The following is a 16,681-nucleotide window of genomic DNA, read 5'->3' as shown; positions in this document are numbered from 1 at the left end:
CCTCACTCTCTTCTTGTCCATAGGAAATTCACATTAACAACCTAGTATGTATCTCTGTGCTCACAGAATCATGAACAGATCTAAATATGTGCATCTATATATGTGTTAGTGACAAAACTTATGATGCAGAATCTCAAACTTCCAGATTATTTCTTTTCCTGTTGATAGCTATAGCTATATAGTCTCTTTCCTGCATTTGAATATCGCTTATCTTCTTTCCTTTTGCACTTACATCTAACGGAGTTCAGCCTAATTCACTTTCTGACATTCATTCACTTGAATTCTATTTCTCTCCTATGTTCTAGAAACAACTCACAAATGATTCAAGCTGGAAAGCGTTGCAACGTGTCGCACAGATGGGTTAGTAATTCTTTTCTGGTTTCCTACTTTGTATCCACAGAATAACCTATTCTTTTGTAAAGTTAAGAGTAAGGATATATGAGAAGGAAATGCTTTGGATTATTCTAGTAATGCCAGATGCAGAATTTCTCCTGCAAGAAAAAATGGCCTCCCAGAGCCATTTCTCTGGTTTCCATCTGTCTCACCCAAGCTAATGATTGGTTAGGCAATGGGGTCATACAGAAAGACCTTAGAATTTATCTTATGGTTGAGACTATTTGAAATCTTAAACACGAGGTACAGCTTCACTGCAGATGTGATAGGACACCTGATGCTCTCACTGTTGGGCAAAGGTGACCTCTCCTCTTACTGCTGCTGGAATTGCCATTGAATCCCATTTTCTTCTTCAGAGACAGTATTTATCCAATTAGGCCATCATGGCAGACTTCTGCTCAGAATGATGGGCAGATTCCCCAGGTGCTGGGCAACTGGGCTATTCCTGCACTACACTACTCTGTCCGAGTTTCCCACTAGGAAGTGAGTGTTGACAGAGGGAGAAGGAAATGAGGACTCAGCGGTCGGAGATTTATGGCCTTTTCTCCAGTCTGCCCGCACCCCTAACCCCCACGTGCATCTGTACAGGTCTTGGATGCTCTTTGGCCTCCCCACAAATGCCTACCACAAAGGGCTGCTGCCCTCAGGTTCTAGTCCCTTATCTTATTTGGAAAGGAAAATGTTTAAAAATGAAATATAATGTGAATTCCTACAAGTTTGGGGGTTGAAGGTCCTTTGGGATCAAATCAGAAGATGCTGTTTCTGAGTTGTGATTTGTCTGCCTGATAGGGTTTCCTTGGGTGAGTCTTTTATCCTCAACAAAGGATACCCTAGCCAGGGAGAAGACAGATCATTCCAGTTCTTGTAGGTATGACTGAGGGCTGTAATTTATTTAGAAGCTGAGTCTGCCCTTTTTCTGCCTGTCAGAAGGGCTTCAAAGCTGCCACACCAGGAACTGTTTCAGATTACAGACCATAGCAACTAATGACCCATGTCCTCCCTTCAGTAGTGAAAACCGAAAATGGTCCTAGGAGAAGAGAAGTAAATCCTGACAGCTGCTTAGAGGTCATCTTAGAATTAAATCTCAGGAGAAATGTTTTTAGGTTGAGAGACAGGTTCCCCCCCAAAAAACAGAAAGGAAAAGAAAGGGAAAAACATGAGACTAGTGCCCAGAAGGGTGTCTACAGCTCACCCAGGGGTGTTTTGAAGACCAAATCTCTACATCAGCAATTAGCAGGAAACCCTTGTGCTCCTCTACCTCTCAGGAAACAGTGGAATCAGATAGCATCGGAAGCACACTTGCGTGCACATGCACACAGACACACACACTGACACAGACACAGACACACACACACACAGAGGCACGGGCTTCACCTGATCCTTCCCGCAGGTCTCTGTAGGAAAGGAGTTTCTGTGGGTGAGAGAATGAGACCCGATGATGGTCCAAGGAGGCTGTAATTTTAGCACACCTACGAAGAACATTGATGTAGGAGGCTCGTTACTCTAGACCCCAGAGACCTTTTTATTTTTTTCTTTAGAAAGTATGTGAATGATTGCAAGGCTGCTTTGCTTCCCAAACTGGGCAGTGAGGTAAGAACAGCAGAAGCCACAACCACCACGAACAAGAGCAGAAGCTCTCCTTCTGACCACCATGGAGTTTCTGGAAAGAACTTACCTTGTGAATGACAGAGCCACTAAGATGTATGCCTTCACCCTAGACAGGTAACCGACATCTGTTTCTGCTTCACGACTTTCTGTGTCTTGAGTATTCAATAAATCCTTAGATCCTACTGCTTCAAAATCAGAAACTTTTGCTATGCAACTCAGGGGCATTTTGCAAATCTGATAAGCTGTTGACTAACGTGTATGATCCATATCCTGAACAATGCAGGATTTGATTCCTTAAATATTGTTAAGTACACAAAGGATACATTTTATTAATATATTTTTCATCTGTAGTTTATCTTTCAGAAAACAGGCACACATGATCTAATCTGTTTGCCTTTCTTTTCTTCAATTCTTCCCATTTTAAAGTTCTAAGTAAATTTTACTAAATTATATTTAGAAAAAAATTAAGGCATTTCAACTATGTGACAGAATTGGGGTTGCATTGATTTTTAAACCAATTGCTGTTTTCTTAATCATAAAATGCCATAATCAGATGTGCACAACCATAATAAATATAGCTGAGTTTAATGTCCTACGTAGTTCTAGTTCCATTTACTAGCTCCACAGTACCACATGCATTCATCTTCCTCTTACTGAACTACTATTAATTGAACACACCCAATATATAGCAGGAGGAAAACACGTCTACTCTCAGATCTCTGTCCTCTTGAAACTTTGAGTCTAACATGGAATGCACATAGAAAATAGACAATTGCAAAATACCGTAGAAGTGTCATTCTGGAGGTGTTTAATGAGAGGACCTCAAAGGAACTTAGGCGTTAGCTAGACTTTAGGGGTCAGAGAAGGCATTTCAGAAGTGATAGAGTAAGAACTAAAAAATGAAAATGAGTTAGAAGAAGGTTAGGAAAACTCCACATAGAAAACACAGTTAGGGAACATTTTCCAGACTGAGATAATTTGCCTGGTAAAAACAGACAGATGTAAGAATAACAGTTTTGTGTGTTTGGGGAATTCAATCTGAATGAGGAGCAAAGAGAGACATGCTTAGAACAGAAGAATGAATGGAAATCTAAAATGATTTCATGGTTAGGAGCAGAGCTTAAGAGAATACATACCCATCAATAGTATGTGTGATGTTTGTGTTTGTTTCATGGAACTAAATTCAAATTCTGAAGAGTAGCAACATTGTGTTTGATAGCATCAAATGTTTGAATGACTGCAAAGGGACTTTTTTATAGGATCTTTATAATGTTGCTTTAAAAATATATGATACACAGACCTGTATCCCTGGGGCAAATAATACATTATATGTTAATAAAAATAATTAATAAAAAATACACGATAGAATCTAGCATATCTATTATCTCACATTATAAGAATTATTTTCTATTAGATGTGATCTATTAAGACCACAAATAAAACCTCATGTTAGGTCAGGCAGAAATTTTAGACAATGAATTGCTATTACTATAGGCACTGTTAATAGAGCATCTCTACATTATCAAAATAACACTATTTCCCTTCTCATTAAAATAGACCATTGGGTGCCTGGGTGGCTCAGTGGGTTAAAGCCTCTGCCTTCAGCTCAGGTCATGATTCCGGGGTCTTGGGATCGAGTCCCGCATCGGGCTCTCTGCTCAGCAGCGAGCCTGCTTCCCTTCCTCTCTCTCTGCCTGCCTCTCTGCCTACCTGTGATCTCTGTCTGTCAAATTAAATAAAATCTTTAAAAAAAATAGATCATTAATGCTCTGTTACACAAATAAAGCCAACCATTTTAGTTACAGGGTCTCTTTCACTTCCTAAATGGATATGATTTTCAGGATATGTTGATGAGAGAAACTATCAAACTCATCTTTATTTTCTTCTCATATAGAAACAGTTATACCTGGGAGAGATGATTTATATTGATCCCTCCCTCATTTTACCAGTTAGGAACCTGAATGCCAAAGAGAAGTGTCTTTCTTAAGGTCAGATGTCTATTTATGACAGAGTCGGGATCCGAACCCACGTCTTCTGTTTGTGAATTTAGCGTCCACTTCTTTCTTTTCCACCTCTTCTTCACACACATTTTCACCTTGTGGCCTCCTGAATCCCTAATCTGTTTCTCTCTGAGGTCACATGGACCTTGATTTCCACACTTACTTGCTTCCTTTTATCATCTTCCCCAACCTCCTTTCTCATATATTTTTCTTCTGACTCTATTTCCCAGACAGCTTTGTCCTCTGATGTTCCTTCTCTTTTCTCCTTCCTTCTCTTTTCTACTTGTTATCAGGTTTCAATTTAAATTGTTACCAGCTATTGAGAAACTTAACCTGAAGGAATTTTTATTCTCTAAATCCACAGAAGGAATGTTTCATTTATTTACTGCTGGGCTACAAACTAGTCTCAGAATGTAGTAGCTTAAATAGCAATCATTTTATTATTCACAATTCTTGGGTCAGTGAGGTTTGTTCACGGGGCTGTATTCTGCTGGTGTCTGGGATGTGGAAAAAGTTCCAAGATGGCTTTACTCACATGTCTAGGAGCTTTGTACTGGCTTTTGGTTAGTCTTCATTCTCCTTCGCATGATCTCAAACTTTTCCCCCTTAAAGGAACCTGCTATGTCCCTCCCTCCCAAATTCATATTTTGAAGTCCGAATGCCATGTGACTATGCTGGAGACAGGATCTTTAAAAAGATGTTTAAGGTTAAATGAAATCACTAGGATGGAACCCTGATATGGTAGAACTGGTGTCCTCATAAAAGAGGGAAAGATACCAGAGATCTCTCTCCATCATGTGAGGATGTAGCAAAGCAGCCATCTACAGACTAGGAAGAGAGCCTTTGCCAGAAACTGAATTTTCCAGCACCTTAATCATGGACTTTCAGTCTCCAGAACCATGAGAAAATAACTTTCTGTTGTTTAAGCTATCCAGTCTGTGATATTTTGTTATAGCAGCCTGAGAAGACTAACACAAGTTTCAGCTTTAACTGGATCAGATTGTGGAGCAATTTATGCCTTAGGGCATTGCTGAAGACAGTAATCAATAAGGGATTAAGTAGGTCAACAGTTGGATGTGATACCCATTTAGGCAGAGCAGCCAGAAGCTTAACAGTGAGAGCATGGAAAGAGACAGTCAAAGCAAACATGATTAAAAGGATCAGCATCCTTGGGCTGGGTGGAGGAGATAAAGATGACTCTGTGTATGCCAAGGCTGCACCCTCTTGGGAATAATAACAGACGTTGCTCATGTAGGGGACATCAGAGGAAAGAGAGTCCACTTAATTAGACAAGCCATTCCTGAGCAAATAATAGAGCAAACGAGTAAACATCAGCAATGGGTCTATAGGGGATCAGAAGCCAGAACTGCTACTGTGTAATATCTAAAACATCCAATTTTAGGCTAAATATTATAAGACCTAGAAAGAAACAGCAAAAAATAACCCATACACAGTAAAAAGAGTAGGTAATAGAAACTACCTTTAAAAGAGCCCAGATGTTGGACTTAGCATTCAGAGATTTCAGAGTAGTCATTACAAATATGATTGAAGAATTAAATGAAATCATGTTTAAAAAATTAAAGAGAGGTATGATGGCAGTGTCTCATCAAACAATGTCAATAAAGAGATAGAAATTATATAAAAAAGAGCCAAATGGAAATTCTGAAGTTGAAAGTACATTAAGTAGAATAAAATATTTGCTAAAGGGGCTCACCAGTAGATATGAACTGACAGAATAATCAGTGAACTTGAAGACAGATCAACAGATATGGAACATGAGAACACAGAGAAGAAAACAAGGAGGAAAAAGTAACAGAACCTCAAGGAAATGTGGCACATCATTAAATGCCCTAACACACACATAATGGGAGGACCAGAAGGAGAGGAGAAAAAGGAGGAGAGAAATATTCAATATATTTTGAGAATATTCAAAATATTCAAAGAAATAATGGTTAGAATTTTCCTAAATTTGGTGACAGTATTAATTTACACATCCACAATGGTTAACAGACTCTAAAAAGAATGAAAGAAAACAGATTTACACTCTGACATATTATAGTGAAAATACTGAAAGCAAAACACACAGGAAAAATCTTGAAAGCATCAAGAGAGAAAAAAAGATTCATCATATTCAAAAGCACCTCAGTAAGATCAACATCTGACTTCTAACAGAAACAACGTACCTGGAAGGCAGTGGAATGACATATTCAAAGGGCTAAAAGAAAAAAAAGAACTGTCAACCAATCAGTTTATATCCAGCAAATCTATCTTCTAAAATAAAGGTGAAATGAAGACATTTCCCAGATGAGCAAAAACTGAGAAATTTTTTTGCTAGCAAGACTCACTTACCAAGAAATAGTAAGGGAAAAATTTCAGACTGAAAATAAATGACAACAGGCATTAACTTGAATCAACACACAAAAGCCAAATAGCATCAGTAAAGGTAATTATGAAAGACAGCATATTTACTCTCCTTTCTTCTCTTAACTGATTTAAAGATAAGTTGCATACATAATATATATATAATATTAGATGAAATGTTGAAGATATAGAAAGATACAAACTACCGAACTAACTCAAGAGAAAACAGAAAATCCAAGTAGATCTATAATAAATAAAAAGATTGACTTAGTAATAAGGAAACTTCATGCAAAGAAAATTTTAAACACAGATGTCTTCAAAGGTGGTCTTTACCAAATATATAAAGTAGAATACCAATTCTTCACAAATTCTTCCAAAACATAAAAAGGAATGAACATTCTCCAACTTATTCTATATTTCAATATTTCATTTATAGCAAAATAAAAAGATACCACAAGAAAATAAAACTATAGGTCAATACACCTTATAAATAAACATAGATTCAAAAATCCCTCTACCCAATACTAACAAACGGAACACAAGATATAAAAAAAATTATGAACTATGGTGAAGTTAGATTTATCCCAGTAATGCATATTTGATTTAACATTTGAAATACAATGAAAGTAATACACCACATTAATAGAATAAAGGACAAAACCCACCATATGATTATCTCACTAGATGCAGAAAAAGCATTCGCTAAAACTCAACAGCCTTTCATTATGGTGACATTCACCAAACAAAAAAAGAAGGGAACTTCTACAACCTGATAAAAAGCATCCATGAAGCTAACATTAAACTTAGTAGTAAAGATCTGAAAGCTTTCCCTGAACTTCAGGAATAAGACAAGATGCCCATTTTACTATGTGTTCTAGCCAGGACAAGCAGGTAAGATAAAAATAAAAATAAAAATAAAAATAAAAATAAAAATATCTTCTCCCATTCCGTGGGTTGCCTCTTTGTTTTGATGACTGTTTCTTTTGCTGTGCAGAAGCTTTTTATCTTGATGAAGTCCCAGAAGTTCATCTTTGCCTTTATTTCCTTCGCCTTTGGAGACATATCTTGAAAGAAGTTGCTATGGCTGATATCAAAGAGGTTACTCCCTATGTTCTCCTCGAGGATTCTGATGGATTCCTGTCTCACGTTGAGGTCTTTTATCCATTTCGAGTTTATCTTTGTGTACGGTGTAAGAGAATGGTCAAGTTTCATTCTTCTACATATAGCTGTCCAGTTTTCCCAGCACCATTTATTGAAGAGACTGTCTTTTTTCCACTGGATATTTTTTCCTGTTTTGTCAAAGATTATTTGACCATAGAGTTGAGGGTCCATATCTGGGCTCTCTACTCTGTTGATATCCAGGATCTATAAAGAACTCCTCAAATTCAACACACACAAAACAGATAATCATATTAAAAAATGGGCAGAAGATATGAACAGACACTTCTCCAATGAAGACATACAAATGGCTTATCAGACACATGAAAAAATGTTCATCATCACTAGCCATCAGGGAGATTCAAATCAAAACCACATTGAGATACCACCTTACACCAGTTAGAATGGCCAAAATTAGCAAGACAGGAAACAACGTGTGTTGGAGAGGATGTGGAGAAAGGGGAACCCTCTTACACTGTTGGTGGGAATGCAAACTGGTGCAGCCACTTTGGAGAACAGTGTGGAGATTCCTCAGGAAATTAAAAATAGAGCTTCCCTATGACCCTGCAATTGCACTGCTGGGTATTTACCCCAAAGATACAGATGTAGTGAAAAGAAGGGCCATCTGTACCCCAATGTTTATAGCAGCAATGGCCACGGTCGCCAAACTGTGGAAAGAACCAAGATGCCCTTCAATGGATGAATGGATAAGGAAGATGTGGTCCATATACACTATGGAGTACTATGCCTCCATCAGAAAGGACGAATACCCAACTTTTGTAGCAACATGGACAGGACTGGAAGAGATTATGCTGAGTGAAATAAGTCAAACAGAGAAAGTCAAGTATCATATGGTTTCACTTATTGGTGGAGCATAACAAATAATATAGAGGACAGGGGTAGATGGAGAGGAGAAGGGAGTTGAGGGAAATTGGAAGGGGAGGTGAACCATGAGAGACTATGGACTCTGAAAAACAACCTGAGGGTTTTGAAGGGGCGGGGTGGGAGGGTGGGGGAACCAGGTGGTGGGTATTAGGGAGGGCACAGATTGCATGGAGCACTGGGTGTGGTGAAAAAACAATGAATACTGTTACGCTGAAAATAAATAAAAAATTAAAAAAAAATAAAAATAAAAGACATCCAGATTGGAAATGAAGAAATAAAATTTAATACTATTTGCAGATGACATCAACTGGTATAAAAAGTCCTAAAGGATCCAATTTCTATGGAGCCTCTGAAGCCCACATTTGGATCTCTTGCTTAGTATTTCAAGGAGCAATCTCAGCTCAAAGTAAGTTAATATTAGAGTCTAGGACAACAAAGCACTATTTAAAGGTAAAAAATTGGCCAGGTTTCTTGCCTTTTCTTCCTGTGGCATTGCCCTGAGGCTGTACCCTTAGTAGGATTCCTGCCTTGGTCTGACTTCTGCACTGCTCCAGAATAAGTTCTTTCTCCTCCTTATTTACCACCTGGTTTTCTCTGGCCACAAGATTCATGAAAAATACAAATAAAGCAAAGCTTCATATGACATCAGAAAATCAGTGGTCATATGAATACTGTCAGAACAATCAGTGCCCTGTCTTGCTCATGTTGCCTTCTCAGCACGAAGGAAGAAGGAACCTCTATCATGCTTTCTTTTTGGTTCTCAGGCTCCTCTGAGTTGATGGTCATTCATGACCCACACTACTAGATGATATATTTGTTATTATCAGGGTATGCATCACATTGCAAAGGCAAGAATGTATAGATACAAATACTCTAGGTGTTTTTTGCCAAATGGTTCCTATTCCAGCAAAGGAGATTTGCAACTGTTAGAACTGTTCAAAATCCTTAGTGCTATTAACATCATTAGTACAAACATTCCAAAGTCAATTTGGTGATATATACCAAAATCCTTAAAAATATAGATAACTGTTGACCAAATAATTCCCATTTTATGGTTACATTTTGAGGAGATAATAATATACTGAGTAAAGATTAACCATAAAGATCAACAGCCCCACCTATATGAGCAAACAATTGGGAAAGAATGAAGTGTTTAATAAGAGGAAATCAGTTCATTATGTATGACATATTTCTATTAGATACAGTGCTCTCTGTATGTTAGAAATAATAGTGTAGAGTATTTAATAAATTGAGAAAATGGCAACAACACATTTAGCTAAGAATCATGTTCCAAAGCTGTATCTTCAGTAGGATCCTAGGGTGACACTGTCATTTCATCCATAACCCATTTCAGCCTGTCCCCACTGAGTTGCAGTCGTATGATTTGGGTAGCATCTACCCCAATCTCAGCTCCAGGAGTCAGCATGGTAGGGTTTAGCCAATCTGATTATAACAAGGTCTAAGCCAATGAGCCCATCCACATTCCTCTGGCTATAAAGGTTGGTTCTCATTTGGCCAAATCAGCATGCAACTCAGGACTCTTGCTTAGGCATTAGGAATGGACACTCTCTCTGCTTGTATAAGAAAAGGCAGGTGCACAATTCTGATTACCCTGGGCAGCCATTCCACTACCATGGGGAAAACAAGCCTGCTGTTAAAGTGTACTTGAGAATGCAGAACGATGCATGTGGAGTCTTCCTAAATCAGGCTAAAGACTGATACATCTCAATGTTTTCAGTTGCATAACCAATAATTCCCATTTAATAGCATGAGCTTTGTTTTCAGTACTTGTAACCAAAAACATGCTAATTATACATTCTGATTATGTTTTTAAAAAGTGTGTTTATATATTACAAAGCTAAACAAAAAAATATCAGTAATAATTGTCTTTTGGAGCTAAGGTTACCAGTGATTTTTCCCTTGCTTTGTTGCTTTTCTGTAATTCTAGATTTTCTGTAATGAATATATATGTTAGTTTATTCAGGAAAAACCCCAATATAATGATAATTAGAGTCATAATAATTATCATCATCTAAGCCAAAACCTTCAGAGCTTTAATTCCAGATGGTGATAAGACAAATGAGCTCTCCAAGTGGAGGTGAATTTATTTTTCTTTTCTTTTCTTTTTTTTTAACTTATAACTGGAAGTTTGTTCTTTTTTTTTAATTTTTAAAATTTTTTTTATTTATTTTTGGCATAACAGTATTGATTGTTTTTGCACCACACCCAGTGCTCCATGCAATACGTGCCCTCCCCAATACCCACCACCTGGTTCCCCCAAACTCCCACCCCCCGCCCCTTCAAAACCCTCAGGTTGTTTTTCAGAGTCCACAGTCTCTCATGGTTCACCTCCTCTCCCAATTTCCCTCAACTCCCTTCTCCTCTCCATCTCCTCATGTCCTCCATGTTATTTGTTATGCTCCACAAATAAGTGAAACTATATGATAATTGGCTCTCTCTGCTTGACTTATTTCACTCAGCATAATCTCTTCCAGTCCCGTCCATGTTGCTACAAAAATTGGGATTCATCCTTTCTGATGGAGGCATCATACTCCATAGTGTATATGGACCACATCTTCCTTATCCATTCGTCCATTGAAGGGCATCTTGGTTCTTTCCACAGTTTGGCGACCGTGGCCATTGCTGCTATAAACATTGGGGTACAGATGGCCCTTCTTTTCACTCCATCTGGATCTTTGGGGTAAATACCCAGTAGTGCAATTGCAGGGTCATAGGGAAGCTCTATTTTTAATTTCTTGAGGAATCTCCACACTGTTCTCCAAAGTGGCTGCACCAACTTGCATTCCCACCAATAGTGTAAGAGGGTTCCCCTTTCTCCACATCCTCTCCAACATGCGTTGTTTCCTGTCTTGCTAATTTTGGCCATTCTAAGTGGTGTAAGGTGGTATCTCAATGTGGTTTTAATTTGAATCTCCCTGATGGCTAGTGATGATGAACATTTTTTCATGTGTCTGATAAGCCATTTGTATGTCTTCATTGGAGAAGTATGTGTTCATGTCTTCTGCCCATTTTTTTATATGATTATCTGTTTTGTGTGTGTTGAGTTTGAGGAGTTCTTTATAGATCCTGGATATCAACCTTTTGTCTGTACTGTCATTTGCAAATATCTTCTCCCATTCTGTGGGTTGCCTCTTTGTTTTGTTGACTGTTTCCTTTGCTGTGCAGAAGCTTATACCTTTCAAAGTCATGATTGCTAATTTCTTAATTCTAAGAATCTTATTAATGTCTTCTAATAAGTTTATTAAAGAAATGAAAGTCTTATCAGCTCAAGATCCATGGACATTGATACTGGCATCAGTAGAGGTTGGTTTCAGGTGTCCTGAGGTTCAGGTAGGGAGGCAGGGTGGAACCCAGTGGAAAAAACACTAGATTTAGAATCCTAGTTCTGCTATTTCTTGATTATTTGGCCGCAGGTAATTACTTAACCTCTCTGAACCTTGATTACTTCAGGTAAGAAACTATGGGATTGGACTTACTGTTATCTATGATCTTTCCGTCTATGAAATTCTAGAGTTCTATACATGGCTCTAAATAATGCTTTATATTTGAGAAGAACTGATAGGTGCTGCCTACTTTAGGAAGTATAAGTAGGTTCAACTCCCAATACAGATAGATTGAGAAAGATTGTCTGTAAAGCTGTGTTAAGAGGGTTTCTGAGAGTCCACATGGACTCAGCAGGAGAAGGAGAAAATGATCTATTAACAGTGTTGCTGTGGAGAAGAATGGAAGAGTTTTGGCATTTAATAGTGAGTATTTGAATCATCAACCTGGCTCCCATGCACATAGCCAATATTGCCCTGCCCACTCCTCCCTTTTTAATTTGTAGCACAGGATCCAAAATCTTTTCAAAGCCCAGTAATTTGGAAGGAAATACATCAAAGTGTATCTGCTTCCCTTCACCTGTTCTTTGACATTTCTTAGTCACTGCTGGTATAGACTGAATAAGACCTTGGCTGAATAAAAGCAAAACCTTTAGTAGTTGAGAATTCGAAGGAAATTTCTTGCTTGTTCCTTACACTGGGTATTTCTTGTGGAAGGAGCTGTGAACAGCAACTTCCCAGCTAGTTAGCAGATGTCCCAATATCAGTTCTGAGAATGGGCAGGGCTGACAGTGACGTATATGTTTGCAACCATGCTCACTTCTTGCTTCTGTCAAACTCATCCACAGTGTGGAACTCCAGCAGAAAGCCTTGAATAAAGATCAATGTCCTGGAGAGAAGCCAGAGGAGCTGGAGTCAGGAGCCATCTATCACTGCCACAGCAACTCCAAGGCCACAGGGAACAGAGCAAACAAGCAAGTCTACGCCAAGTGGAAACTCTGTGCTGCTTCAGGAATATGCTTTGTTTTCATGATTGCAGAGGTCGTGGGTGAGTATTACTTAAAAGGACTTTTCTGATTAAACAAGCAAACAAGCAAAACCTCATATCACTTCAGGAGGGTTATATAAGTTCCCCTTTTAAAGGAAGATTTCCTATTTTTTGTAAGCACTGAGTAAGTGCAGAGTAAGCTCATTGTAGATACGGTGGAAAATATTAGGAAACAAAATAAAATTTATCACCATCCCACATTTGAGTAATAACCTCTAATAACATTGTGCAGTATTTTTGTACAATATATTTTTCTATTCAGAACTCCGCTTTCTTAACATAACTGAGAGCATGCTGAATGCTTTTGACCATGCCATCAAATACTCTTCAAAAACATTTTTATGCCTGAATAATATTCTATAATATACTCCACTGTGATTTACATAACCATCTCTGTATTAAAAATTCAGGGAGTTCTTTTTTTTTCCTGCTATGGACAATGCTGCAGTGAAAACTCATGAATAAAAGTCTGCCTGCCTCTCTGGTTAATCCCTTGAAAGAGATTCCCAACAGTGGAAAATTGATTGAAGGATATAAATATTTTTATTACTTCTTGATGCATATTGCCAAACTGCTATCCAGAAAGCTGGATAGCAATTCATATGTCTGCCTGCTGTATGTAAGAATGATTCTCCAAATCTTTACCAGAACTTATTTTAATCTTTTAAAAATCTTTGTTAATGTATAGGTGAATATGCTTTGTTATATTATTCATTTTTTTGGTTACTGTTAAAATATTTTTTGCATGCTTATTAGTAATCTAGATTTCCCTATGTTGATGCATTTCCTGCTTGCCAGTTAATGTCTCCCATTCATTTGCTTTTAGATAAATTTATAATGCTATATATTGATTTCTGGGAGCTCTTTATATAGTTAGGATATTGAAATTTTTATATTTGTTTTAAGTACTTTTTCAGTTTATTGTTTACTTTTTAATTTTTGGTTTGATGTAGATAAGTTTTAAATTTTATATATCTAATTGTACCAAACATTCCATTTTGAGCTAACTTCTTTCATTGCTCTTTCATTATGTTAGTGCTTTGGTCCCCGTCTACTGAGAAGATAAATACCATTTTGTTGTTCAACATTTTGTCTTTAATTTTAAATCAGTGTGGGATTAGATTTGCTCTAAGGACTAAAAATTCTTTTTCTAAATGACTAACAAAGCTTTTAGCATTATTTCTGGAATAATAAATTACTCCTTCCATTGATTTTTGATGTTTCTTTAATCAATTATCAATATTTCTTAAAGAATAAGGATTTGGTTCTAAGGAATTTCATTGATCTGTATTGTTATTCTCTGTTATTAGTAACACATTTAATTAACGTAGATCTACGTGTTATAATATCTGTTGTTCTTTCTTCATTATTCCTTGTTTAACAGAAAAAAGGAAAAGCCCATTTATTTCTGTTTATTATTCTAATTAAACATGAAAATCATTGTGTTCAGTTCTCTCCAAAATTGGATTATGATTTTACTGGAATGTAAGTTAATTTGGAAACACAAATCTTTTTAAAACACTTAGTTTTCTCCTCGAGGAATATGGTATGTTTCTCCATTTATCCCAATAGTCTACATCTCTCATTTGTGATTTTAATTAGTTGGCATATTTGTATGTTTTAATAAAGGGGCAGCTTATTTCTTGCCAGGGTTATTAGGATGTGTTTGGTTTACTCTTTCCAGAGGTGAGTGGTGTCTTCTTTTTTTGCATGTCCTCTTTTCTAGGTGGTTACTTTGCGCATTCTGGAAAGTTTTCCATTTTGCATGTTCATTTTATAGTCATCAGTGTATTTGCATTATTTTCCTTCTAAATGTATCTCAACCCACTTTCTTTGTTCTTCTCTCATCCATCCTCCCACCTCCTAGGAGATAACACTCACTTGTGCAAAAAAACATATTTCTCTTCTTTTTCAATAATTATATCTCTTCTTCTGTATGTTTCATATTTCATCATGTTAAATAATATCTTATGCTAAATCAAATCTTCTGTCCAACTATCTAGCTGTTAAATGAAATGTTTCCTGAGAGGGTAAGTATTTTCATTATGTGAATGAGGTTTTTAAATGATTAACAAATAATCAAGGATACTTACTGATTTTTATCAAGTATCTTTTCTTTTAAACATACTCTTAGAGTTTTTTGACTCATTGATGATGTGTTTCATATTCAGAGATTTCCTAATATGATATGGTCTTTGCATTTCTGGCATTATGATGCCAGAAATCACCTCGCATCATCTACTTAATGCTTATTATGTGCCAGAAACTGTGATGAGTGGTTGTCATTGTGTTACCTTCCTTAATTCTGTCAAAATCCCTGAGAGGTAGGTCTTCCTGTTATTAATTGCACTATAGAGATGAGGAATCTGAAATGCAGAGTTAAGTACTTTACTTGAGTAACACACCTTGTAAGTGCACAGGCATTCTAGTTCAGGGGCTCAATTTCCTGGACTGTCATTATAGTGCCTCTCAAATAGCCTGTGGTGGACCATTCTTTCAATGCCTTGCTCAATCTGGGTCACTCATATATCCATTAGGATTTTTTATCTTTATTGATGATTGAAATTGATAGTTTTGTTTGAGGCTACTTTTCTAAGTTTTTGAATTAGAGTTCTGCATATTAAAATGAAAAGTTTAATTTTAATGGTATCTTATTTTAATAAAAAAATGGAAATGATTTATATAACACTGTAATTATCTCTTCCTTTTTTTAAAAGAAGTCCCTGGCAAACTATCTAGCTTTGGAGACATTCTTGGAAATAATTTTTAAAATATATTTATTAGCTTCCTCCTCATTTTTTGATGTACTCAAAATTTCTACCGCTCCAGTAAATTTTGGTCATTTATGTTTTTCCGAAGTCAGCCATCTCATAGAAATTTTCCAATTTATTACCATACATTGGAACATGACAGTTTCACATTAACATTCTCTTGTTTATTCTAGCTACTTTCTCATTTCAATATTGTTTATATATTTTCTTTTCCTTGATTTAACTTGATAGATGTCTAGTTTCTTTATGTTATTTATGTGTGTGTGTGTATATATGTGTGTATAGAATATATTATTATCTAAATGTTTCTTCTATTTTTAATTCATAATTTTGGCTTGAAAAATATTTGTTGGTTCCTCTTTCTTCAGGGTTGTAGTCTTATTGCATGTTTTAGTATCTTGAGTTATATATTTCTCTGATTCTTTTTATCCTTTCTTTTTATTAATAATAAAATTATGTTTAGTTATGAACTTAGTCTAAAAGTTTTTATATGCAATGTAGCTTATCTATTATCCCCCCCCCAATAAAAAAAAAGAACACTAGGAACAACCTGGCATGTGGTATCATAAGATACTCTTACTCCATTACCAGAATTACCTGTTACACTCTTACCAATATTTTGGATTCATTTTCCTTTACCCAAAAGGTGGGCTAAATTAATAATAATCTAAGACTGGAGGAAAGCAGAACCCGCTATAGTTTTTGTTTTTGTTTTGTTTTGTTTTTGGGTTCTGCTTTCTTTTGTTTCTGTTTGGTTTGGTTTTGTACTATCACAGCTAACAATCAGAATTAATTGGTTTCTTAAACCTCTTGAGTCTCATGACCTATATATTCATACTCAGACTTTTATACTTTTTGAAAACTGGAAAAGAACTTAGACTCATCAAGTCCAAGAAAAACCCAGGGTTGACACATAATTTTCCAGTCAAAGATTATAAAAGTAATTGATACCACATACTTTCTAGAGCCAGGGTAAGTCTTTTGAAGGAACCAACTTAATAGCTTGATGAAGTTGCAAAGAATTTACTTCGAGTAGTTCCAATCTGAAAATTCACTTGGAAAATCCACTGACATTTATGCCAGAGGTATATTTCTTTTTATTAGTTGAATTCATAA

At 36.5% G+C, this 16,681-nt stretch overlaps 1 protein-coding gene across 1 annotated transcript in view; it reads left to right on the top strand.

The window, feature by feature from the left end:
- Positions 1-2,044: 2,044 nt before the first annotated feature.
- Positions 2,045-16,681, top strand: part of SLC30A8 (solute carrier family 30 member 8) — a gene marked incomplete at both ends in the record, with an annotated part of 33,459 nt that continues 18,822 nt past the window's right edge. The window contains 2 exons of the mRNA XM_080801399.1: positions 2,045-2,115; positions 12,595-12,794. Of these exons, the coding sequence (XP_080657525.1) occupies positions 2,045-2,115; positions 12,595-12,794 (271 nt within the window). The remainder of the gene's footprint in view (positions 2,116-12,594; positions 12,795-16,681) is intronic.

This window comes from Martes martes (assembly GCF_963455335.1).
Source record: "Martes martes genome assembly, chromosome: 4".
Lineage (NCBI taxonomy): Eukaryota > Metazoa > Chordata > Mammalia > Carnivora > Mustelidae > Martes > Martes martes.
Note: the sequence above shows the minus strand (reverse complement) of the source record. Positions and strands in the feature narration are given on the sequence as shown.